Here is a 24,828-nt window from a genome sequence, read left to right as displayed (position 1 = left end):
AAAATATCCGCAAAACGTCATCGAATTAAATTAATGTTGATCATTTTCAAATCAAACCAACATATACCACAGTCAAATATAAAAAGGAAACGCCAAAAGAAAAAAATGTAAATGTAAAAAAGGACCCTTGCTTTTAGTCTGAATCCCATGGCCACAACTATAAGAAATAAAAAATATATTAACCTCTACTTTTATTTTCACAATAAATAATTATTTATACAATGAAATTACTACCCATGCAAACTAACGAAAATAACGCATTATTCAGTCCTCTCACCGGAGAAGAGAACCAGTCTGTTTGTCAGCTGCTTACTAAAATGCAAGAGTTCTCCACTGTATTGCCTTCATTTGGACGAGCAATTCGTCAGACCACGCACAACTTCCAGGACCAGCTGAATGTGACGAGCTGGAAAGCATTGGACCATCTGTACAAGGAAGTGCCATGCCCTCTGCCTACCCAGGCCCGGGGCCTCTTCACTAGCCCCTTTGAGGAGGGTTCTGCTGAGCCGACCATTTTGGCTCGCGGCTACAATAAGTTCTTCAATATCAATGAAGTTCCGTGGACCTGCTGGGAGTGGATTGAAGAAAACACACAGGGGCCCTATGAAATGACAGTCAAAGAGGACGGGTCCCTGATTTTGGCTTCTGGTGTTAACGACGGCAAGGACCTACTGGTGACAAGCAAAAACGCAATGAATTTGGCACATTCAGAGACCGCCTATATTTGGATGGACAAGCATCTGAAGGAGGCCGGCAAAACGCGCAAAGAATTTGCCGCTTTTTTGCACGAGAACACAGCTACCGCTGTGTTTGAGCTTTGTGACGACGAGTTCGAGGAGCACATATTGGAGTATCCCGAGCGTATGCGCGGCCTGTATCTACACGGCATCAACCGGAATGCTGTTGAACTGGATACCTTGCCCAGCTCCAAAGTTGCAAAAGTTGCAGCTGATTTTGGATTCCATCATATCAATTATTTTGTATTTGACTCGATTGTAGAGGGTCGTGAGCTCGCCGACCAGGTGCGCAAGGACCAAATGCTCGACAGTCGTGCAATCGAAGGCTTTGTAGTTCGTTGCCGCACTAACAATGGCACAAGCCCCTTTATGTTCAAAATCAAGTACGAACAGCCCTATCTGATGTTCCGCGAGTGGCGCGAAGTGACAGGAAGAATATTGGCTGGAAAGCCAGTGTGGTCAAAGTATGACCTGACCATGCATTACGTGGCCTGGGTCAAAATGCGGATCAAGAAGGATCCGGCGGCGTTTATTAATATGGGTGTAAAAGGCACCATTGGTGCGCGCAAAAAGTTTCTCGAGTATCACCAGTCCCTGGATGGCCGCAGTCCGGCAGAGGTTCTGGGCGAGCCAGAATCCAACTTGGTTTTGCTAATTCCCGTCGCCACCATCGGTTGCGGCAAGACCACACTCTCACTGGCTCTTTCAAAATTATTTGGGTGTGGCCATATTCAGAGTGACAATGTGCTGAAAACTAAAAAGCGCTCGAATGCATTTAATTCTGCCATAGTCAAGGAGTTTGCCTCCCACAATGTGGTAATTGCTGATCGCAACAATCATACGGGGAGACTGCGTGAGAATCTAATCACTGGTGTGCGCAAGGAATTGCCCGCATGCCAGGTGGTTGCACTGTACTGGTCGCACGAGAACGCAGCCAAAGATACTATTTTGCAAACAACAGTGGAGCGAGTCATTAGTCGTGGAGATAGGCATCAAGTGTTGACCCCGGAAAAAGTGCCTGATTTCCGTAAAATTATGAGTGGATTTATTGATAGCATGGGGCCGCTGGATATGGACTCTGAAGCAAAGTGCCTTGTGCAAAATGTCATTGAACTGGATCCCTTAACCGATGCAATGAAGAACTTGAAGACTACTATTGATGCGCTATGCTTGCTTTACCCTGATGTGTTCAAGCGGCCTCTGGACAGCGAAATAGAAGCAGTATTGCAGAGTGCGCTGGGGTATGTACCAATTCCGCACAATATGCACCAGTAGAGGTTTATTGTTGTACGAGCTTAATTTTTTTTTGCAAATAAATATGTTGAAAGATACAATGCCAGCCAAATTATTTAATATTTGTTTTTTTTGCAGCAGCTGCTTTTGAAATTATCTTGTGACACTTGCATTTCATGAGATGAGCCGAACAAAAATTTCATTGTTTCTCCTAGGAACATATAAAGGGATATATATAAATTAGCATTGAAATGATATTATGCCCAAATAAGCCATTCTCCCCATTTATTCAGGTGATTAATTTATTTAATTACGCGAGTCACACAGAATATGAAATATAAAACAAACAAATAATAAAATTGCAAACTAAATATATATATATATTTATAAATTCTAAGTAATTTGCCCCACTCAAAAAAAAAGCAAAAATTCAAGCAATAGCTTGGCATATTTTTTTTCAATACTTTACATTATAATTTAAACAATTCCAATTCGCTCACCACTATCCGATGTAATCACACCAGCACAAGATGTTGTATTGTTCTTCTTTGGGCTGACTCAAGCGAGGCTCAGCAAGAAGGAAAGCATGGATTATCTGCTGCTCACTGACGCCAGCACCGGCAAATCCTACAATTTTGCCGATATCAAGCAGATGTCAACGACCATTGCACATGGCCTGAAGCACAGGGGTTTAATTACGAACAGAGAAATGACCAGAACCCTGATGTTGAGATTGACGGTCTGGCAATTGTGTTTTCGCATACGGACATATGTATGGGCGTCATTCACTACGGCACGCTGATGGCCAATGGCACGTTTGCACCATTGGATCCAACTTTGGATGCCAATTCTCTGGGTAGCCACCTTGTTAATTTAAATGCCAGTGCGGCATTTGTGACTGCCGAGCTTCTTCCCACTCTGTCATCTGCCTTTGAGGTGTCTGGTGTGTCAATTGACAAATATCGCATTTTCATTACTCAGGGAGACATTCCAGGGTGCACTTCGCTTGCTGATATTATTACCGAGCATGTGGATTTGTCTGCAGAGCCGCTGATTTTTCAATAACTGAGCAAAAGCTGGCCCGCAAGGTGGCGCTTATAGTCTACACACCAGGAACAACTGGAAAACGCAAGGGTGTAATGCCGACACACCGCAATGTTATTGCAAAGCAAGTTATGTTTGAAAGCTACACATCATATCTTTACCATGCTACAACAACCCCAGAACCCAGTAAACAACCACACTGCTTGATACAATCACTATCGGCGCTATCGCCATGTCATGTTTTTGGGCTATTTGCAATGCGTTATCATCCATTATTTTCTGCTATGTGCATGGTGCAGCTTGTCAAGTTCGAGCCCGCGTTGTATCTCGCTGCCATTGAGAGATTTGGAATCAGCAGACTGTGTGTAACTCCTGGCACAATTTACGGCCTTGTTAGTAATTTGAGCATGCTTAAAGATGGTATGTATGGTCACTGTTGCTTCTAATCCTGAGCGCAAGTTTAACATTGGCTCTGTTAAAGCAATATTATGTGGGGGGACATCCATTCCACCCACTAAGCTAAAAGAGTACACAGCATACTTTGGCGGTACAGCTGTGATAATTGCGTATGGCTCAACCGAAACAACTTTATTGATAACCGCATGTGCAGGCCAAGAAGTACTGCTTGGCTTGCCTGGTGTTTTGTATCCCAACTCCTCAGCCATGGTAATTGACGAGCATGGCAATGAGACTGATAGATATGAGGATATTTATATCTCGGGACCCCATGTCATGGCTGGGTATGTTGGTAAGGGTATGAGGTCGCCATTTGTAAATGGATTATATCACACGGGCGACTACGCTCAGGTGGCAGCTAATGGAATTGTATCTGTTCGTGGCATGCTAGTTGATGTTGTGCATACCAAGAATGGCCCAATTGCATTGGCGGATATTGAGAACATGGCTTCAGGGCATCCTGCGGCCAAGGACTGTGCTGCTATTGGAGTTGGCCCAAGGGACGCAGCACAAGTGCTGCTGTTTGTTGTGCTGGCGCCAGGCATTGTATCTCCTAAAGGCATTAATCATTGGATCCAGACTCGCGTGGAATTCGATATCGAGTGCAAGGAAGTTCAGGGAATCCCAAAGCTTTCAAATGGTAATATTCTTAGGCAATTTTTAAAGTAGTTTGCAGTGCTGCACATATATACATGTTTCAATGTTGCTCGTTAAAGCGCTTAGGTTGAGTGGCTTTTTCTTATTCGGCTGGCTACATTTGCCATCTGCAATTTAATAAATACTCTTCTCTATCAATGTAATTTAGACTGCCATAAACAGAGTAAAACAAACTTTGTAAAAGGATGGAAACCAAATGATATTGTATTTTTCTCTCAATAGGCGAGTCAATGCATGGATCTTGGCTGCAGATACTAAAATCAGTTTATTAATCTTTTGCTTAAAAATTAGCACGAGCTTCTTTATAAAATGCAGACCCAGCTCATTTGAACACTGTAGATGCTGCGGTGGCCGTAATGGCCGCAAATTTGTAACGAAATATTTCTTTTTCTTTTTCTTTTTATAGACCACGGATGCTGCGGTCGCCAAGAAAAAATCAAACACGCCCTTAAAAGAAAAAATTCAATTTAAAACCCCCACAATTCAACTTTTCTTTTCATTATGCAAATTCGCAAGGTTTTGTGGCCTCTTTATTCTTCTATTTATTTTTGGAATATCAAACTTCTTTTTACTCGAATATACAGCACAAAAATGCTCACCAACAGTAACACCATATTCGGCCCTCTCACTGGAGAAGAGAAGCAGTCTGTCCGCCAGCTGCTTACCAAAATGCAGGAGCTCTCTACTATCTCACCGTCGTCCAAGCGCATCGTCCGACAGACCACACACAACTTCCAGGACCAGTTGAATGTGACGAGCTGGAAATGCACAGAGTTCCTCTACAAAAAGGACCCATGCCCGCTGCCCACTCAGGCCCGCGGCTTCTTCACTAGCCCCTTCGATGAGGGTTCCGCTGAGCCGACCATTTTGGCTCGCGGCTACAACAAGTTTTTCAACGTCGGCGAGGTTCCTCACACTTGTTGGGAGTGGATCGAGGAGAACACACGGGGCCCCTACGAGCTGACAGTCAAAGAGAATGGGTGTCTGATTCTGGCCTCCGGTATTAACGACGGCAAGGATCTACTGGTGACCAGCAAACATTCAATTGATGTGCCGCATTCGAAAACGGGCTCTGCTTGGGTGGACAAGCATTTGAAGGAGGCCGGCAAAACGCGCGAGGAATTTGCTGCCTTTTTGCACGAGAACAATGCTACCGCCGTATTCGAGCTCTGCGATGACGAGTTCGAGGAGCACATATTGGAGTATCCTGAGCGTATGCGCGGCCTTTATCTGCATGGCATTAACCGGAATTCTGTTGAGTTAGAGACATGGCCCAGCTCAGAGGTCGCAAAAGTGACGGAGGAGTACGGGTTCCGTCGGACAGACTACTTTGTGTTTGAATCGGTTGCAGAGGGGCGCGACTTTGCCAACAAGGTGCGCAAGGACCAGATGCTTGACGGTCGTGCAATCGAAGGCTTCGTGGTCCGTTGCCGTACTAACAATGACACAAGCCCCTTTATGTTCAAGATCAAGTACGACGAGCCCTATCTGATGTTCCGCGAGTGGCGCGAAGTGACAGGAAGAATATTGGCTGGCAAGCCGTGGAAGTCCAAGTATGATCTGACCATGCATTACGTGGCCTGGGTCAAGACGCAGATCAAGAAGGATCCGGAGGCCTTTGAGAATTTCAAATCAAAGGGGATTATTGGTGCGCGAAAAAAGTTTCTCGAGTATCACCAGTCCCTGGATGGTCGCAGTCCGGCAGAGGTTCTGGAGGAGCCCGAGTTTATGAAGGTCCTGCTGATGCCCGTTGCCACCATCGGCTGCGGCAAGACCACACTCTCACTGGCTCTTTCAAAATTATTTGGGTGTGGCCATATTCAGAGCGACGACGTACGGACCAAGAAGAAGCCCTCCCTTGCATTCAACGCCGCTGTGTTGGGCGAGCTTGACACACACAGCGTTGTGATTGCCGATCGCAACAACCACATACCGATGCTGCGCGAGTCCCTGACCACCGCTGTGCGCAACAATTGGCCTGGGTGCCGGGTGGTAGCGTTGTACTGGTCGCACGAAAACGCGTCAAAAGCGGTTATCTTGAAGAAGACAATTGGGCGGGTCGTAAACCGTGCTGAAAAACATCAGGCACTGACGCCGGAAAAGGTCCCTAGTTTCCGCAAGGTGATGGATGGATTTGTACATAGCATGGTGCCGCTGGACACGGACTCTGAGGCGGATTGTCTCATACAGGACGTCATTGAGCTGGACCCTTTGGCGGACGCGATGAAAAACTTGCGAGTGACCATCGATGCCCTGTGTAGGATGTTTTCTGATTTGTTCAAGCGGCCTTCGGATAGCGATATCAAGGAGGCGTTGGAGAGCGCCCTCGAGTATGTGCCGGTGGCTCGCGAAAGACCCCAGCAGATCCAGCTCGCAACCAACCAGAGAAAGGACAAAAATCGGAACAAGGTGGCTGCCGATAAAACTAAAGAGAGGCAGCCGAAGCTCCCTGCGTTTATTGGTCTTGTCCCTACCCATCTGAATGCCATCAAATGGTTCAAGGACCAACTGGCCAGAAACTCGGGCGACGACTGGGCGCTTTGTCGCGACATGGTTGCCAATGATCTCGGCGGTAATCACAAGCACCACATCACTGTAGCCCACGTTGCGTCGGTCAAAGATGAGCGCAAGAAGGCCATTTACGATGGGTACGTTAGTCTCTTCAAGGACGAGAAACTGGCCCATGACTTGCCCGTATCTTGCAAGGTCGACTATGTCGTATGTGATGGCAGAATAATGGCACTACGTGTCTCATCGATCAAGGTCCTGGATACCACCGGGTTGCCCGAATGTCTGATTGCGGGTGATAACGGAAGGTTGGCGGTGACGAATCTGATCCCTCATGTCACCCTGTGCAGGGATGGAAAAACAAAGCCGGTCATGGCAAACAAAGTGCTGCAGGAGGTGTTTGGCCCCGACAATGCTGATGAGCCGATAACGCGCCCACAGGGATGGGCGGTAATTCCCGTCAAGACAGCATTCAATGCAGTGCTGCACAAGTTTGTCAATTAAAATTAATTAATGGGTGGATAGCCGGGTGTTTTTTATTTTATTTTACAATACATAATTAAAAGATGTTTTGTCTTGATAATGTGCAAAGTCATTTGTGATGATGGGTGACCAGTAATTGTCCAATATCACAGAGTTATCCATGCAAGCCGCCCTTGGTGCTATTGTAAAATTAAAAGCAGTGCACATGTTAGTGCATTCTGTGTATTTTTTGCGTGACGAAAGATATATGCGATGCCAATTTTCTGTTTGGAAACTTAAAAGCACCGCGCGTTATTTGGAAGTATGGAATTTTATTTTTCAAAATGCCAACAGATTTGCTCTTAATGAGCGGATTCTATATTCAAGGATATTTTCAATATTCAGTAACCAGCCACTATGCACAACGTAAGAATGTTTGCATCTTGTAATAAAGAAAATTTCATTTCATCTATACGCAGATTTGTCTAAATGATTGACTGAACAAAGGTGCTTGAATGGTACAGATTTATTTATTACAAATTTCACCATAATAATACAAAAATTATTTTTTATGCATTGCGACCGAATAATCAATAGGGCACATCACATGTGCAAGTGCAATAAATCTAAAAGAAAATACATGTCTATGGACACCAGCAAGCATAAGTTCCGAATTTTTAATATTCTTGTATCAGAAGAAAAAAGACTGACTAGAGCAAATGTTAATTTTTTTACCTAGCATGGGTCATGAGCAAATGCGACATGATATATTTTTCCTTCCGATTTATATGTCAGCCTCTCTATCCCCACCAATTTTCTGGCAATGCCCAAGACAAAACCAGTCCACGTGGCAACTCAGCTGCTATTAGCTTGTTTAATTAATTTTGAATGGCAATGAATCAAATCCCACTAAACTAACTTGTGCGATAGGTTACGACTGCGCAGTATGAACTGAAGGAAAGTAAAGAAAAAATGCTCCGAGAATTACATTACATTACATGTGCAATTTGTTTTTTTTGCTTGTGTGTTGTCAGAAAAACTAAAATGAAACTTTATAAAAGGAGGTGAAAATATCCCAGAAAATATTTGGTTTTATTTTTGTTATTAAAAACAACACAGCACTACAAACAACTTGATATTGTGCCGGCTCTACATTTAGTCTATTTTCAAACTTATCAAGTACGTCATTACCGATAGCATCAATCCATCATTAATCTTTATTTTTGTTTTACCAGCTCAGCTGCTGTCATCTAATTGTTCGAGCAATGAAGGTTCTGTCGTGGCTACTCGCTGCCTTGTTTGTCTCCGCCGGAACCGCCGTCGCCTTCAACCCAGGCTGCAATTCCAATTACGTCTCATACTATGGCCAGAACTCCGCCGGCAACCAGCAGACTCTTGGAAACTACTGCAAGGACACCACCGAGGATATCATCGTCCTAGCATTTATGAATGGATTCCCCAACGTAATGCTCAACTTTGCCAATGCCTGCGAGTCAACTTTCCCTGGGAGCTCACTCCTCCATTGTCCTCAGATTGCCGAGGACATCAAGTATTGCCAGTCCAAGGGCAAAATTGTTATTCTCAGCATGGGTGGTGCATCAGGATCCTACGGATTTTCCAGCGATGCTCAAGCTAAAGACTTTGCAGACACGGTGTGGGGCATGTTCTTTAAAGGAACTGCTGACAGGCGCCCCTTTGACGATGCCGTTCTGGACGGTGTCGACCTGGATATCGAGGGTGGCAGTACCATTGGATATACAGCCTTTATCAACCAACTGCGCTCCCACTATGCGACCGACCCAAGCAGACAATATTACATTGCAGCTGCCCCTCAGTGCCCATTCCCTGACGCGTACCTGGGATCAACATTAAACTCTGCGTGGTTTGACATGGTGTTTGTGCAGTTTTACAACAACTATTGTGGTCTTACTTCTTATCCTGGTTGGTTCAACTATGCTGATTGGGATACCTGGGCAAATAATAAATCTGTCAACAAGGATGTTAAGATTTACATTGGCGCTCCAGGTTCACCAACAGCTGCTTCTTCTGGATATGTTTCTGGATCTGCTCTATCTACTATATACAACGATGTGCGCACAAAGTATTCCAGTCTGGGAGGCATTATGACCTGGGATGTTAGTCAATCTCGCACCAGCGGCCTTGCCAGCTCCATTCGTGCAATGTTGAATGCTAGCGGAACGTGCGGCAACTCTGGTAGTAATAACAGCTCAACATCAGCTATGTACACCACAAAGACAACAAAGACCTCTACTAGCTCTACTAGCTCGAAAACAACAAAGACTACCAAAACTACAGATACTGGCAAAACCACATTGACTACAACTACGACCACAACTACAACCCAGTCATCAAGCACACCATTGCCATCAACTTGCCCGGTCAGCGGCGGCAAGTGCACAACTAGCCAACAGGGATGCAGTGGTCAGAAATTTGCAGTCTGTGATAATGGATCCTGGCAAGTATCTCCCTGCGCCTCTGGAACCTACTGCTACCTCAACGGGTCCACAGCGACCTGTGACTGGTCCAACGGCCGTCCGACAGACGGTTGCGCTGTCAGCGGGAAATCCAGCCTCGGCAAGCGCCAGGATTTTGTAGCCGCGTCCCTGATTACTAAGCCCAATCTTCTTCCCAAGCCCGTCAAGGCTAAGAGCAACGTGGCTGCTCGCGTCGAGTTTGTAGCTGGTGAGATTGCGGGCAACAAGTTTTCGACAGTTATCAAGATCCAGTCTAATCAGGACGCATTCAGCGGGAATTGGCTTATATCCTTTAATCTTCCCAGCGGGCAGACTGTTGAGACGACCAGCCGTGGGTCAGTTAGTGCCAGTGGGAGCTCTGTGACTATTAGGTCGGATGTCTCTCGGGAGAGCAATAAGAACATGGCGGCGTTTTTCAAGATTACGGGAACGTTCACCGGCGACTATGTGCTTCCTAACACAAGTTCAGCACTATTCCTCACTGCTTAATTTGATGTCTTGTCACTTTCTTATTTATGTATAATTTGGGATGCTATAATTGACTTATTTATTACAAAATTAACAAGTGGTACGTGATAACTAAAATGTGACAAGCAAAATGACGAAAAAAAAGTGTCAAACAAAAAAGAACACCCTCAATTTTATGGAGGCACCCCTGCCTATATATAAATGTAATTAATTTAGGATCAGCAGCGTCCAAAAACAATTAAAAAATGTTAAGCTTGCCGCTTCTTATATGCATCTGCTGGTCAGTAAAAAAAAACATTTTTTGACATGAAATTTGACCAAAAATAGCTTAATTTTTTATTAGTACATTTTCATTATGTATAAATGTCTGGCTGCTTCTTATTATTACAACCCCAAAAAAATCGGTCGACAGGGATATAAAAAGCAAAATTGCCACCTCAGTAAGAAAAAAGAATTGCACATTACACATTACACATTCAATCTACTAGCCAAGTTTTACAAACGTTTCCAAAACACTTTGTAACTTTTTTCCTCTTCTAAACAAGTCCTTCTTTGACTTCAATCAACATAATATTTCCCATGCAATAAAAATGTTCAACAGCAATATTTATGTAGATTGTATAACCGATAATGGCAGAACTGATGTTATTAACATATATCCCACTGAATAATTTAAAAATAGCGCCCGTATTGCCACGGATCTAGAGAAGGAGGCCTGCATTAACTATTTTTCACTTGCTCGGTTCAAGTCGTGTACCATCTTCATTGAGAACTCTAGTTTATTTTAACACTCGTATTAATAAACCAATTAAAATATCCATGCTGCTTCTTTGACGGAAACGCAATCAATTAACAATATCCAATATCATTTTTGGTGTAATAGAACGTGCTAAATGGAAGACATAAAATCAATATGTATATTCTAGAGCAATTCCATGAACGATGCGTTGAAAACAGTGTGTATAATAAAATTTATATACACACTAAAAACATTTACATACTTTAGGTGGTTTCCTTATTAATAGAATCACGACATTGCACTGTCCCTGTTTTATACGTATATCAATGCAAGGCTCCCCCCAACTCATCTCCCTTGATTTTTACTTTGACATCATTCACTAAATGACTAATTATTTTATCAACGAATACACAAACCAACAATAAAAAAGAAAGATATATCACCAAAATGACGAAAGATACCCTTTCATGCCCTCCAGCGCATTAGTAGCAGCTCCCGAAGCGACATTAGCGACAGATGACGCGGCATTAATAGCATTAGTGGTCTGCGAATCCACGTCCAGCTCAAACTCACTCATGGCAATGGTACCGACCGAAAGTATACTCTTAATGATAGTCGCTTTATCTGTTGTTTTGAACGCCGTCTGGAGTAAACCACTCGATGGTGCGAGACTGATACCGGCCGAGGGTCCTTTGAAGCATAGAATGTCGTTGGCTATACAAAAGAGAAAGAAAAAAGTAAATGTGAATTTTGAAAAGAAAAAGAAAATTAATTAGTGGTGTAGTTACAAAAAAATAATGCTTTTTTTATTCTTCTTCTCAAGCAAGCTACACTTACAGTAAACAACCTCGTCCAAGGGCATCTTTGGGTTTGCTCTCCACTTGCTTGTTGTGTCGGACTTTACAACGATAAAAAAGGTATGTCCTGACGCGTCGTCGTTCCAGCTGACGCGCTCGGGTGTCTTAAAAGTCATTAAGGGCATCTTTAAGAATGATAAAATATGAGATTTGTGTGCAATTACGAGAAATTAGAAAAAAGGATAAATAAAAAAGTGTAGAAAAAGAGAAAAAGAAAAGGGAAGTTGTCTGATTTTAAACAAATTGTAGATTTCAAGAAATGAGAAAAGCCAAAAAATAGCAAGAAAAAAGTGTTTTTGTTTTTTTTGTGCTTGATTTTTTGTTTAGTTAGCTACAAGTTGCTTTGGTGGGGGAAAAAATAAGAGAAAAAAAGGGATTTTCGTTTCTATCAAAAATTCTGATTCTTGTCAGGCCAATTGTTAATGCAAAAATAATAACCATGTGATTTTATTGAAATTCGAGCCACCAAAAAAAAATTAAAAAAATTAAAAGATAATAAAAAAAAGCCAAGCCTTGTCTTAATTTAATACTCTTGTACACGCCACATGTAGCTGTATTATTAGACACTGTAAAAAAATTTTTGAACAAGATGAAGGTTGTCGAGACCTCATATATATTTTCACAAAAAATTTCATATTCTTTATGAGCAAGATAATTTTTGAACCAAAAACAATAAAACTGAAATGGAAAACGGAAACACTACATCATGTTGGTCGTCTGAACATGGTTATCGTCAATGGTGTTGTAGAGATGACCCTCGCCAATGAGCCACTGCATAGCGGACTGGATCTGGTCTGGTGAAAACCTGTTAGCCAGCAGGTTGTTAATAGCAATAACAGACATACCCTCATGTCCACAGGGTGTGATCTTTATAGCCTCCAAAACAGCCGCCTGTGCTGGAGTGACTCCAGAAACACCGCCACCAATCTGTCCAAAAGCGTTTCCACCAGCCGGAGCATACGCCGACTGAGCTGTTATTCCAGCAGCACCAGCACCAGCACCAGCAGCACCAGAGTTCTTTTGGAGGCCCGGAGCCACTCCCCTAGTCTTCGTCAGATGAACGTATATGGCCTCCATTCCATGATACGCAATCTCATTATGATCAACAACCGGCCGAACCTTATGCGCCGAAACATGCCTCTTTCCATTAAAGAACTTCAAATCCCCATATACCCGCACATACCTGCCCTCCATCACCCCAGGGTCAATATCCTCCGGTTCATCCTCATTAGACCAAACCCTCACATCAATCTTCCCCGTTCCATCCTCTACCGAGTAATTCAGATTAACCTGCTGGCGGCTGAAACTACGCACGACGCCGATAAACGTTACTTGCTTGATCTCCTCGTTGTCAATCATGATTGGGGAATCGTCCTTGACGGGCGTCACGTCGGTGAGTTGCTTGATGGTTACTGGGCGGAGAGTTTGGTTTTTGTATCCGCCGCGGGTTTTGTTGTCGTCGTCGCCACCGCCGCTGGTACTGTTCATCCAGCCGCCGGATTGGTTGGGTGTGAATGATGGCTTGGCATCCATATTGCTGCCACCGCCGTAGCTGTAGTCGTTGGCTCCGCTGCCGCTGTTGTATTGGTTAAATCCTCCGTAGCCTAAGCAAAACAAAGCAAATAAATTAAAAAAGCCAAGGGTGATTTAGTTGATTGAGGGTTGTGGAATTCGCCATTTGGAGTTTCAAATGCAGAGAAGGGGGGGTGGATGAACAACAAAAACAAAAACAAAAACACGAAGTAATTTGGAATATATCAAGTGAAACATACTCATTGCGATTGACTGACAAAAATATCTTGCTTTTTTATGTATTAAATACCAAATAATAATAAATAATAATAAAAATAAAAATAAAAAATTAGAACAAGAGAAAAAGTGTGAAACGCACCCTTGGCTATTAAATTACAACTGATGAGAATGCCAAAGTTGGCTGCGCAAGAAAACAAAACAAATACGCACACATACTCTGATACAAACACGTAAAAAAAAAATAATAATGTAGTAGTGTCATAGACGCGTTAAATAACGCTAAAACAAAAAAATGCCCAAAAAATTTGATTAACAAATTAACAAGCAGTAAATAAAAAAAACCCACCAAAATAAGCAGGGGGGGGCATATTACCGAGCAACATCTAGATAAACATCGAACCGTCTCTGCTCATATACAGGTACAGCCTTGCGTACCTCCTCGATAAGTTTCAAATCGACATCCGCATAAACCATACCCTCGCCCTCCTCCATAGTTGCAATAATCCTAGCATACGGATCAACAACCATTGAATGACCCCAAGCCTGGTATCCGGCCTCCGGATCCCTCGCAGGGGAACAAGCAGCGACAAAAATCTGATTATCCACCGCCCTTGCCCTCACCAACAACTCCCAATGCAAAGGACCAGTGGTAGTGTTGAATGCCCCAGGGTACACCATAGCAATGCAGCCCCGGCGCGCCGCCACCATGGCGAGTTCAGGAAACCGCATATCGTAGCAAATCCCCAATCCGACCTTCCCCCAGGGCGTCGCAAACTCCGTCATATCCCGCCCAGCCTCCAGCACCGAACTCTCCTTGAATACCATTTTACCCGGAAAATCCACATCAAACAAATGTATCTTACGATGCACAGCCACTAGGGTACCTTGGGGATCCCACACGGTACATGTATTGAAGAGTGCGCCCTCCCGAGATCTCTCAGGAATAGACCCTCCGATAAGATAAACTTGAGCGTCTTGTGCCATTTTAGATAATGCCTGGGTGCTTTCACTACTTCCACCCGCTACTGTGGTGTGAAATTCTTCGGCGTAGTTTGCGAAATGCTGAGTACCGTAGGGTGAATTGAAACACTCTGGGAGGACTATGAGGTTGGCACCGTTGCGAGCGGCTTCGAGAACTTTGGTGCGCGCCTTGGTTAGATTGGCGGCCTTTTGGGCACCGGCTGCGAGTTGAATGAGTGCAATTTTGAAAGAGCTCATTTTAAAGAAATAATAATAATAATAATAATAATAATGGAAAAGGGATTTTGTTATTTGAAGAACAAACGAAACAAAAGAAATATTGATTTAGCAGTGACGACACAATGCGACGAGAAAAGAGCAAACCAGAAGAAAAAAAGTGCAATCACGTGCTTTGTTATCTATATCTTTTTTTGGCTCAAGTGAAAAGTGGCAATTTCAATCACAAAGATAAAAAAAACCCGAGTGCTTGTATTTTTTTTTTCCTTTTTCACTTCGATTCAAATTTATATATTTTTTCCTTCCCAATCAATCAATCAATCAAATCGTCTTTATATATATATATATATTTTTTTTTTATAGTTTAACAATGGCTTATCCTCCTGTCAGCCCCAAGTTCCGCGCCAACGTCAGCGGTTACTCTGCCGAGTCTGCTCTGCGCTGGTAAGTTAGAGGGTTCCCTTAAGAAATAAAACTATTTTACACACGAATGTGAGGGAATACGTGTAAATTAAATTCCAACAAGAAATTGATTCAACAAAAGGGACTAAAAAAAGGGGTTTTTTTTGTTATAGGGTTGGTACAAGTGCTCGTTGGGGAGCCTTCGCCGGTGTTGCCGGTATTTTCTTGTTCTCTCAGGTGCCTATCATTAAGGAGAGCATTCTGCAGAAGACACCTTTCCTCGGCTGGTACTGGAAGGTCGAGGAGGGAAAGAAGTAAATAAAAAAGGAAGAGATTAAAAATAACTTCATATATTTTGCTTCTAAATAAAAAATTAAAGTTTTTCATTTTTAACGAAATATAAAAAAAAAACCCCATTAATTTATTTTTTTTACTTGCTTGTGTGTTGTGCAACAAGCTGGGCCACAGCATCTGCCGAGTTATCGCAGGTCAGACATCTCCTGGGCAAATCCAAAAGTCCAACAAACTGCTCTGGCAGAATAGCCTGGAAATCCAGCACACCGCCATTTTCATCCACAGCCTTCAGCACAGCCTCGGAGAACTTTGCCGGGTGAGCAGTAGACAGGCAAATGACATGGTTCTGGGCGCCAAGCTCCTCGATCTTCGGGCGCAATGTCTCGGCAACATGCACGCCGACGGCGGTATGCGGATCCAGGACATACGAGGGAGTGGCCGCGTAATACCGGGCAATTGTCTGGTACGTGTCCTTGTCGCTACACCGGCCGGACCAGAAAGTGCGGCGGGCAGCGTCGAGCGACTTCTGGGTGACCTTGAACGACCCCGTGGCCTTGAGCTGGTCCATCCAACGGCGGATAATCTCCCCAGCCTCGTCCTCCCTCTTCTTTCCATCAGACTCCTCCTCCTGGGCCTCGCTATCATGGGCGAGGTACCACAGGAAGCGCTCAAAGTTGGACGACACCAGAATGTCCATTGCCGGCGACGGCGTAGCCAGCACCCCAGCCTCCGCGTTCTTCTCGTAGATGCCCGAATGCAAGAAGCGGTCCAGAATATCGTTAGCATTCGTCGCGATCACCAGCCTAGCCACGGGCAGCCCCAGGGACCGCGCATAAAAGCCCGCCAGGATATCGCCGAAATTCCCCGACGGCACAACAAACACCGGCTTCGCCTCTGCGCCTTGCTCGCGCACCAACGCAAAGTACGCGTAGAAATAGTAGGTGATCTGGGCGAGGATCCGCGCCCAGTTGATCGAGTTGATGGCACCAAGCGAATGCTCCCGGCGGAATTCCTCGCGACCAAACAACTGCTTAACGATGTCCTGGCAGTCATCAAACGTGCCCTCGATGCTGACATTGTGCACGTTGGCGTCCAGCACGGTGGTCATTTGCGCCTCCTGGATCGGCGACACGCGGCCGTGCGGATGCAAGATAAACACCTCAACGTTCTTCTTCCCACGCAAGCCGTAGATCGCCGCGCTGCCGGTGTCCCCGCTTGTGGCGCCCACGACGGTAATACGGTGCACGCGGCCGGCTGTCTCCTGGCGGTTTCTGCGCTCGAGGAAGAACTCGAAGAGGTTGCCGAGGAACTGCAGCGCGACGTCTTTGAACGCAAAGGTCGGCCCGTGGAAGAGCTCCAGGATGTGTACGGAGGGGAGCTGGACGAGGGGCGTGACGTCGGCGTGGTGGAAGGTTGCGTAGGACCTGGCCGTCAGGTCGGCCACCTCGGCGGGCGCCAGGTCGTCGCCGACGAAGAGCGAGATTATCTCGGCTGCGAGCGACGCAAACGGCAGCGTCGCCCAGGATGTCTGCCAGTCGGACGGCAGCTGCGGCAGGTGCTCGGGGATGAAAAGCCCGCCGTCAGAGGCCAGGCCTTCAAGGACGACGGTCTCGAAGCTTTGGCCAGAGACCTGTCCGCGCGTAGAACGATACTTCATATTTATTTGGGGGGGGGGAGGGGGAATTGGACGGGGGGTGATAAGAAAAAGCCTGGCTGGCGTTGTTTGTCTTTATTGGAAAACAAAGAGAAAGGGGGTGGAAGGGGGAGCAGGAAGGGGGGGCAGGGGGAGCCGCCAGCCTTTTATTGCTGTGCAACGCAGGCGGGCCGTTTGTTTCAGCCAGTGCGTGCGCTGCATGCGGCTATTTGGTACTACCGAAAATACAGATGAATCACAAGCAAAAAGAAAGAAAAAGCGCACTATTTCCGGGCCAAGCAAGCGAAAAAGGCCTCGGGATCAGCGCCCTCCATCCACTCGCGGGCGCCCTGCAGCCGCACACAGGCGTCCACGGCATGCGCGCACTCCACAAGCTGCGGCTGCAGCGCCTCGACCACCGCCAGGCACGCGCGCACCACCACGCCGTACCCGCCGTCGCCGACGAACAGGCAGTCCCACACGCGCAGCCACGCGGGCTGGGGCAGAACATCGACCAGCAGCGTCATCATCCACGCCACCGTGAACGCGCCCAGGTGCACGGGCCCGCCGGCCACGCGCGCCAGATGCCTGTGCACGCGCGGCAGCCGCCTGGCCACCAGCCACTCGAGCGCGCGCTGGTCCTCCTGCACGCGCACCAGCGGCGCAGCAAAAAGCCCCGGCGGCAGCACGCTGTCGACAAGGTACCGGAACGCCTCGAGCGCCTCGGCCGCAGGCAGCCCGGCCTGCAGCAGCCCGCGCGCAACGCGGTCCATGCCCTGGCAGTAGCCCACGTGCGGGTTGCCCGCGACGTAGCCGTACAGCACGTGGCGCAGCGGCGCCTCCAGCTCCGCGCTGCTGCGCCGCACGTCCAGGTCGATGGCCTCTCTGGCCTCGCTAGCTTTGACGGCCTCGCTGGGCTCGCCGGCTTTGGCGGCCCCGCTGGGCTCGCCGGTCTCATTGGTTCCGGCCGCCCCGCTGGTTCCGATGCCGCGCCCGGCCCGCGCGCACTCCACCCACACGCGCCGCCGCAGACCGTCGGGCACGCCTCGGCGCGCCAACTCGCGCGTCCGCCGCGCCTGCGCCGCACCACCCACCCTGCCTCGCCACCGGCCATCCTCCCCCCCGGCATCCGGCCCAGCAGCGCACGCCAAGCGGCAGAGCATCCCGTGTGCGGCCGACGCCGCCGCCGCCGGCGCGCTGCGCATCGGCGGCGAGCGCTCACCAGCGTGTATCTCAACGCCCCACGTGCTGCGGCTTTCCGCCGATGCCGGCCGCATGGCCAATGGGGGCGGCGTCATAGCTCCGGCCACTTGGGCGTGGTCCAGGCACGCGCACGCCGGAGATGTGTTTGCAAAGCCGGTGAGGCTGGGCAGGAGAAACGCAGGCAGCGCCCTGACTGCGCGCACCGCCAGCAGCGGATGCCGAGCGTCCCTAATCCGCCGCCCAAGCACCGCGGACACGCGCGCCGTGGGCGCCAAAGCTGCACTGCCAAAATCACGCACCTGGAATGTCGCCACGGCCGCCTCGGCGGGCATCAGCAAAGAGCCGCTGTGCTGCGGGCCTTCCGGCACGTGGTGCTCGCCGCATCCATCGTCACTGTGCGGCACAGCGCAGTCCGCGGGAGACTCCGCGCCGCCAACTCCCAGCTGCCGCAGAAACTGCCGCGGCGGCACCGCAGCGGTGGCGGCAGCAGCAGCATTGCCCGCGGGCGTCAGCCTGGCCATGTTGCAGTGCATCGGAGGCTCGGAAGCCGTCAGCGCGTGGATCTCGCCCATCGACAGTGTCCGGCCCACACCCTGGTGCGCCCCATCGACGCCAAAGCCAAAGTCAACGTCGGCGTCGGCGTCAAAGTAGTGGGAGCGCCGTTTGCCGAACCCGCGCGGCTCGTAGCAGCTTGCACTGCGTCTGTTTTGGCCTGCGGAAATTGGCTCTGTCCATTCTGTCCACTCGCCCCAATGCGGCGCGCTAAACCCATGGCCACTGCTTAGCGAGGGGAATGCCGCGGGTGTGTCGCGGTGTGTAGTTGCCCGGATGTTGGCTGCTCTACGGCGCATTGTGGGCCGGCGCACTGTGCTGCGCCGACTACCTGTGCGTGTGGTAAAATCCTGGCCCGCATCTCGTCGAAACTCGCCCAAAACTGAATCGGAATATGCATGCATTGAAATTCGCGCAAAGAAATAAAAAATTTATAGTGACAAGCACTCTAAAATCAATTACTTTTTTTTGCACTTTAAATTCAACTTTTTTTTTCTTTCTTTTTTTTTCTTCACAGTTTCAATCTACTGCGCTTCAGTGTGAAAAGTGCATGCAAAAGCTTTTTTTGCTCAGTCCACACCCCCTTTTTTTGTGCGTCCAATTACACTATTTGAAAACCACATGATAAATGCCCTCGAGTGCAAAATACAATTGTGCTATTCCACCCACATACATATTACACCCAGGGTTTAATTAAGTATTAACGACGAAGGAATCAATGCTTTTTTGTTTTTGTTTTAACCACGTAGGAGAACATATAAAATAGACGAGGTGGAGTACTCCGTCCCATGTTATTGTGGGGGAAATAATCCTCCTTTTTCTATTATTTACAACTTGTAATATATACATCCACAGATTGGTGCAAATAAATTCGATAATACTAAAGATAGGCCCAACCACAAATTATTTGCTGGCAACTTTTCATTGCATAGCATGTATCACCTGCTTATTCCAAATTTAGTTTAAAAAAGTAAATGTTTGGTATACCAAATATTTACTTTTGGGAGTAATAATAATGCTGTTGGTTGATTGCACCCCCAAACTCACTTTGTGGTGCCCAACACACATTTCAAGCCACTATCTTCCCTTTTCAAGAATCAAGATTGCCCTCATGGCCACTATACACATTTCTGTTATTGCTGGCTGACATCAAGGAACACCATGATGTTTACAGCGCTGCCCCCTTTTTCAGTTAAGTAATTTTTAAGACTTGAATATATCGATTTAGACCCACATTTTTATAGAGCACGACATACAGGACCCTCACTTTATGATAACACCATTCATAAATATATAATGTATATAAATAAGCAATTTTGGTACCTCTATTCCCAATTTTATCAATCAATACAGGCAGCCAGCAACGACAGAAAAGCATAAAGTTGGCACACAAACCTTCGAAAAGTTTTAGCCCCCTCGAAAAAACAAAAATACTTTACTGATTGTTTAGACTTTTTTTTTCGTTCTATTCATGTTGTCTGAATAAATTAAACATCAAAAAAGTTCAAAAGTTGATAACTTTACCCTGTGCAATCAAAAAGTTAATTTATTTAATTCACTAATAGCACACAATAAAAACCCAAAAGTAAATTATCATTATCCCAACAAAAAAAAACTTTAAGCAGACAGGCTGCGCATACTAGCAAACACCAAGCGTGTATCCTCGGTACTCGCCTCGTTGAAAACCAAGCTCTCCAGCGTGTCCAAATTGCCCATGATCTGGACCCGATACGTGCGCAAAAACTCCTTGAACCGTCCCATCAACCACGCCCGATCAAGATCACCCTTGGTGCCCTGGTGGCTGCTAAGCAGACGAACAAAATGCCTAGTCGTGGCAACAACCACCTCCCTCTGTTCCTGCAACATCTGTGCCAACGTGGCCTCGACACTCTCAACGCTCTCAGCCTTATCCGCTCCATCCTCAGCAGGATCATCGCTCATTGAATTGGCCGCCGTAATGGCTGCCTCCACACGTCCCTGGAGCTGCACAACGCGCATATTGACCTTGTTGACCGTGTTGCGCAGGATCTCCCAGTAGTGGAAGTGGCTCCACTGACCGACATGCGAGTCATCAAAGATGAGCTCGACCACCGTGGCTGGGTCGATAACACGGTAATTGACCAGCTTGTCAATGGTGATAGCAAAGAACTGCGGATTGCGCAACCAAAAGTCCTCCGTCACCTTGGCGATAGCCAGCTTGGCCTCGGCAAACTCGCCAAACTTTTGCAAAGCAGGCATGAACTTTTCAATAGCATTAAGCATATGACTGAACGTCTTGCTGCCCAGCAAAAGCACGTGTTCGACGAGCATTTCGCGCGCCAAAACCTGTCTCTCGTTGTCGTCAATATCGGTCCACTGCGAGTAATGCTGCTGCAGGAGTTCCAGGGCCTGGTCCACCGAGCCCTTGTTCTTCAGGCACCGGCCTATAGCCACCGACACGTCGCGCGTGCGCTCGTCCATGGCCTGCACTGTGAACTTGAAGTTATGTGAGGGTGCCTTGTCGGGGATCAGGGAGGCGCAGCTATCGGGCAGCATGGCCTTGATGCGATCCAGGTAGGACAGCCGCATGAGCTTGAGCAGCGTCTCCTGAACAAAGCACCGGCGGGGGGACTCGGCCGGCTCCTCCACGGCGCCCTCCCACTTGCTCCAGTCCCACTGGAAGCCAAAGTTACTGATGTACACGGCAAGCCAGTTCGAAAGGCGGTTGATGCACTCGACATCAATGACCTGGACCCTGGCAATAATGTTCTCTACCATGGTCTCAAAGACCGTGGCCAGGATCTGCGGCTCAGCCTTGCGCAGCTCAATGGCCAGCGACGTATAGTACATTTCGCGGTACAGGCCCTCGGGGAGCTGCATGAGGAAGCTAAAAAGCACCTCAGCCACCATGTACTCGAAGACAAGCGTGCCCTCAGGGTCGACATCCTCGGGGTGCTGCGCCGTCGTCATCACACTGCAAACGTCCTCGCCGCACAGGCCATGGATCAGCATCAGATGCTTGGCGCAGTCCTTGCGGTTGCCCTCGAGCTGCGTCAAAGTGTCGGCAATAAAGTCCTGCATAATGTACTTGCGCACGGCGTGCTCCGCGGGGCTCGGCACGAGCTGCAGAAACTCTGATGGCGTGTAGAAGGCGCCAGGCGCGAGACTCGAGGGTAGCTCGAGCAGCGGCAGCTCGTGCTTCTTGGCCTGCGCAAACTCGGCGGCAAACATCTCGTGTGGTGCCGAAATGGCGTCGATCTTCCATTCATTTGCGGCCACAGTGCGCAGTATGTCCAAGAGATATGCCAGGACGTTGCTGCCCTTGGGTGGCGCGTCGTGGAATACCGTCGTGATGGTGACGCCCTCGTTGGCCTGGGAATGGCGCTCAACGTAGTTGCTGACGATGGTCAGGACCTGGTCCAGCTCGGCAGGCGCGTACTCCTTGAGCGAGCGCCCGGCCCAGAGCAGGGTCGACATGACAATAAACACGTAGCAGTTTCCGCTGGCCGTCACGGGCGAAGCGGCGTCGACGACGGGGCCCAGAAGCACCTGGATCATTGCCAAAAACGTATGTGCCGAGATCGTGTTGGTGCCGACCAGGAGTGCAAAGAACCGCATGAGAACCTTGACCGATCCCCACCTGCCCTTCTCAAGAGACTCGCGCAGCACAGCGTGCATCAAAGTAATGACCTTCTCACCCGTCTCGCTGTTCTTCACGTTGAGCAGGCCTGCCAGCGTCGAGTACACGGTGACCTTCCAAGGAAGCTCCAGTACGCACTGCCGGAAGGTCCGGAGCACGGTGATTTCGTGCTTTGTAAAGTCCTTCTCGAGGACTACGCTCAAGGCATCCAAGTTGTTCTGCAGCGTGGGCGTGTTTTTATCGCCGACCTTGATGATCAGGGAGGACAGCCGGGACTCGATGTCCTTGGCCTCGTCCAGATGGCCTCCGACATGTCCGCTTGCCATGCCGCCGCGACCCATCCCGTGGCCGCCACCGCGCCCACCGCCTCGGCCGGGACGCTCGTATGGCTTGCGGTTGTGCGGCCGATCACGGCGCTCGCGTCCAAATTCGTCAACGTCTCTGCGTCCGCCACCGCCGCCTCCACTGCCGCCCCCACGACGACCACCAAGTCTTCCAGCTAAAGAAAAGGAGGATAAAAATATATGTTACAAATTATTAGTCACAATTCATAAATGGTAAAGTATTTGCTCAAACTTTTGGCCCGAGACCGTTCGTTGTCTTGCAAATGCAGTTGCAGTTGCTACTTACAAAAGTCCATATTGTTTGTCTTTTAGTTTTTTGTTGTTGTAATAAATAAAAAGGTGTGAAAAAGGGAAAGGGTCGGGCAAGTATGAATAAACAGCAGAAACAAGAAAATAAAAAAGTTACGCGTGCCAAAAAAAAAAGAGAGAGAGAGAAAGGAAAAAAATAAAACAAAAAAATGGAAGAAAACGATCAAAATTAAAAATTGCCTATAGATTTTCTGCACCCGAAAATGAAGAAGAAAAGTTTTTGCATTAATGGCAACGTCAGCCATTGTATTGTTATTTTTGTTCTTATCACACTTGTATTATTTTTTACTTTTCGTGTGTCAAAATCCAAAACGAATCAATTATACTCATACGCTCCATCCAAATGTCGACCACATCTACTTTGCTGAGCTTGTCAGCCACCACAACCACTACAACCACCCCGACCCTGAATCCGTTCGACGAGGACACCATTTTCACCGACTGGGTCACACCGGGCCTCGTCTCGGGCCTTTTTGTCGGTCTCATTTTTGTCGTTTTGATATCCGTGGGCATCTCGTGGATGGCATCTATCCAAACACCCAAGAACATGCCGACGATGAAGCAGAAGAAGAACCAGTAAAAAAACCAACCCTTGGGCTTTGCAGTTCGATTTTGTTCAGAGAGTCAGCAGCCGCGGTCCTTCTTTTTTTTGTTGCGCGGGGTGAAAATTTTTTGGCTTAGGAGTTGGGTCACTTTTGTGTTACTTTTTTATCTTTGCATTTGTTTTATGACAAAATCCCACTTTTTCTTCAATTTACCCTTATTTATTTGCTTATACTCTTCACGCAAGAAAAAAATTATAATTGGAAAATGAGCTTGGCATTTAGTCGCTGCATTCTTGCCGCCACCACAACAGCTGGTGCTCGGACACCCGCAATATCGCGTCCTCTGTCAAGGCTTGCTTATCAAAAGCACTGGACCGCAAATAAGAGCCTAGCAGTCACCTTCCAGCAGCGCAGCCAATACAGCAGTAACAGCGGCCCTCAAAGCAACGGAGGCGACCAAAAGCCAGATGAAAAGAAAACATCGGCGCATGGATGGTACTGGATCCCCGTGGGCGCCGGCATCGCCTACATCGGCCTCCAGAGGCTCTACCACATAGAGTCCGATAAGGCCAGTCAGCAGGCTCGGACAATCCAGGGAGTAGCCGTCCCCGGCCCATGGCAGCTACACGTTCTTTCAGCGCTCCCCCTTAAGGCCATGTCGCGGCTTTTTGGCTCGTTCAACGAAATCGAAATCCCTTGTGCCCTGCGCAAACCGCTGCTTCACGTCTACGCGTGGGCCTTTGGCTGCAATTTGGATGAGATGAAGGACCCTGATCTCTCGCACTACCCAAACTTGTCCACCTTCTTCTACCGCGAGCTGCGCGATGGCACTCGTCCCGTCGATGTACGCAGCGAAGTGGCTGTAGTTTCGCCATCGGACGGCAAGGTTCTGCACTTTGGCGTTGTCGAGCAGCGCGAGGTCGAACAAGTCAAGGGGTTGACGTACAGTTTGGATGCCTTTTTCGGAAAAGCCGACGAGCCCGCCGTGGCTGCCGCCCAGGAACGGGGCCAGATTGCCAATTCCACATTGGTTGATGCCTCGCTCTCCAACTCGCACAATGCCGCGACTGACGACGAGTTTGCCGTGGTCAACAGCATTCCCTACACACTGGACTCTATGATTGGCAGCACAGACGCCCTGGCGCCTGCCTCGCAGTCACTTGGAGCCACCCTGCGTGATCACGAGAGGCTGTACTTTTGCGTCATTTATCTGGCGCCCGGCGACTATCACCGTTTCCACTCGCCCGCAAACTGGATTGTCGAGGCGCGTCGCCACTTTGCCGGCGAGCTATACTCTGTGTCGCCGTATATTGCCAGGACGA

General features: G+C 47.9%; 13 protein-coding genes across 13 annotated transcripts; 7 read left to right on the top strand and 6 right to left on the bottom strand.

Moving 5' to 3' along the window:
• Positions 1-138: 138 nt before the first annotated feature.
• On the top strand, positions 139-2,077 carry BX661DRAFT_203564 (RNA ligase-domain-containing protein). The gene is made up of 2 exons (XM_051538533.1): positions 139-1,268; positions 1,293-2,077. Exons 1-2 carry the CDS (start codon positions 222-224, stop codon positions 2,010-2,012), a joined length of 1,767 nt encoding a protein of 588 aa, XP_051393602.1. The 5' UTR covers positions 139-221; the 3' UTR covers positions 2,013-2,077.
• Positions 2,078-3,051: 974 nt separating this feature from the next.
• On the top strand, positions 3,052-4,274 carry BX661DRAFT_71308 (uncharacterized protein). The gene has a single exon (XM_051539439.1). The coding sequence runs from the start codon at positions 3,432-3,434 to the stop codon at positions 4,137-4,139; it is 708 nt and encodes a 235-aa protein (XP_051393601.1). The 5' UTR covers positions 3,052-3,431; the 3' UTR covers positions 4,140-4,274.
• Positions 4,275-4,545: 271 nt separating this feature from the next.
• Positions 4,546-7,203, top strand: BX661DRAFT_177931 (RNA ligase-domain-containing protein). The gene has a single exon (XM_051534771.1). It carries the CDS (start codon positions 4,629-4,631, stop codon positions 7,137-7,139), a length of 2,511 nt encoding a protein of 836 aa, XP_051393600.1. The 5' UTR covers positions 4,546-4,628; the 3' UTR covers positions 7,140-7,203.
• Positions 7,204-8,213: 1,010 nt separating this feature from the next.
• Positions 8,214-10,135, top strand: BX661DRAFT_177929 (glycoside hydrolase superfamily). The gene has a single exon (XM_051534770.1). It carries the CDS (start codon positions 8,363-8,365, stop codon positions 10,079-10,081), a length of 1,719 nt encoding a protein of 572 aa, XP_051393599.1. The 5' UTR covers positions 8,214-8,362; the 3' UTR covers positions 10,082-10,135.
• A 1,039-nt stretch (positions 10,136-11,174) lies between these two features.
• BX661DRAFT_177927 (uncharacterized protein) lies at positions 11,175-12,020 on the bottom strand. Its single transcript, XM_051534769.1, has 2 exons — positions 11,637-12,020; positions 11,175-11,513 (listed from the first exon to the last, which is right to left on the bottom strand). The coding sequence occupies exons 1-2, from the start codon at positions 11,779-11,781 to the stop codon at positions 11,239-11,241; spliced, it is 420 nt and encodes a 139-aa protein (XP_051393598.1). The 5' UTR covers positions 11,782-12,020; the 3' UTR covers positions 11,175-11,238.
• Positions 12,021-12,292: 272 nt separating this feature from the next.
• On the bottom strand, positions 12,293-13,581 carry BX661DRAFT_177924 (uncharacterized protein). Its single transcript, XM_051534768.1, has one exon. It carries the CDS (start codon positions 13,187-13,189, stop codon positions 12,356-12,358), a length of 834 nt encoding a protein of 277 aa, XP_051393597.1. The 5' UTR covers positions 13,190-13,581; the 3' UTR covers positions 12,293-12,355.
• BX661DRAFT_177920 (carbon-nitrogen hydrolase) lies at positions 13,435-14,676 on the bottom strand. Its single transcript, XM_051534767.1, has one exon. The coding sequence runs from the start codon at positions 14,624-14,626 to the stop codon at positions 13,778-13,780; it is 849 nt and encodes a 282-aa protein (XP_051393596.1). The 5' UTR covers positions 14,627-14,676; the 3' UTR covers positions 13,435-13,777.
• Positions 14,677-14,887: 211 nt separating this feature from the next.
• On the top strand, positions 14,888-15,417 carry BX661DRAFT_177918 (uncharacterized protein). Its single transcript, XM_051534766.1, has 2 exons — positions 14,888-15,049; positions 15,181-15,417. Exons 1-2 carry the CDS (start codon positions 14,976-14,978, stop codon positions 15,323-15,325), a joined length of 219 nt encoding a protein of 72 aa, XP_051393595.1. The 5' UTR covers positions 14,888-14,975; the 3' UTR covers positions 15,326-15,417.
• Positions 15,418-17,053, bottom strand: BX661DRAFT_177917 (tryptophan synthase beta subunit-like PLP-dependent enzyme). Its single transcript, XM_051534765.1, has one exon. The coding sequence runs from the start codon at positions 16,956-16,958 to the stop codon at positions 15,438-15,440; it is 1,521 nt and encodes a 506-aa protein (XP_051393594.1). The 5' UTR covers positions 16,959-17,053; the 3' UTR covers positions 15,418-15,437.
• Positions 17,054-17,218: 165 nt separating this feature from the next.
• Positions 17,219-18,988, bottom strand: BX661DRAFT_169076 (rab-GTPase-TBC domain-containing protein; the record flags this gene model as incomplete). The annotated part of the gene is made up of 2 exons (XM_051533492.1): positions 17,219-17,878; positions 18,437-18,988. The coding sequence occupies 2 exons, from the start codon at positions 18,986-18,988 to the stop codon at positions 17,219-17,221; spliced, it is 1,212 nt and encodes a 403-aa protein (XP_051393593.1).
• Positions 18,989-20,306: 1,318 nt separating this feature from the next.
• Positions 20,307-22,948, bottom strand: BX661DRAFT_169075 (MIF4G like-domain-containing protein; the record flags this gene model as incomplete). Its single annotated transcript, XM_051533491.1, has 2 exons — positions 20,307-22,807; positions 22,939-22,948. 2 exons carry the CDS (start codon positions 22,946-22,948, stop codon positions 20,307-20,309), a joined length of 2,511 nt encoding a protein of 836 aa, XP_051393592.1.
• A 148-nt stretch (positions 22,949-23,096) lies between these two features.
• Positions 23,097-23,653, top strand: BX661DRAFT_177913 (uncharacterized protein). The gene has a single exon (XM_051534764.1). The coding sequence runs from the start codon at positions 23,190-23,192 to the stop codon at positions 23,640-23,642; it is 453 nt and encodes a 150-aa protein (XP_051393591.1). The 5' UTR covers positions 23,097-23,189; the 3' UTR covers positions 23,643-23,653.
• Positions 23,654-23,771: 118 nt separating this feature from the next.
• Positions 23,772-24,828, top strand: BX661DRAFT_177910 (phosphatidylserine decarboxylase-domain-containing protein; the record flags this gene model as incomplete). Its single annotated transcript, XM_051534763.1, has 1 exon — positions 23,772-24,828. A coding segment is annotated over one exon (1,057 nt), but the record flags the coding sequence as incomplete, so codon positions are not given.

The sequence above is a fragment of the Kickxella alabastrina genome (assembly GCF_025024165.1).
Source record: "Kickxella alabastrina strain RSA 675 chromosome Unknown BX661scaffold_4, whole genome shotgun sequence".
Lineage (NCBI taxonomy): Eukaryota > Fungi > Kickxellomycota > Kickxellomycetes > Kickxellales > Kickxellaceae > Kickxella > Kickxella alabastrina.
Note: the sequence above shows the minus strand (reverse complement) of the source record. Positions and strands in the feature narration are given on the sequence as shown.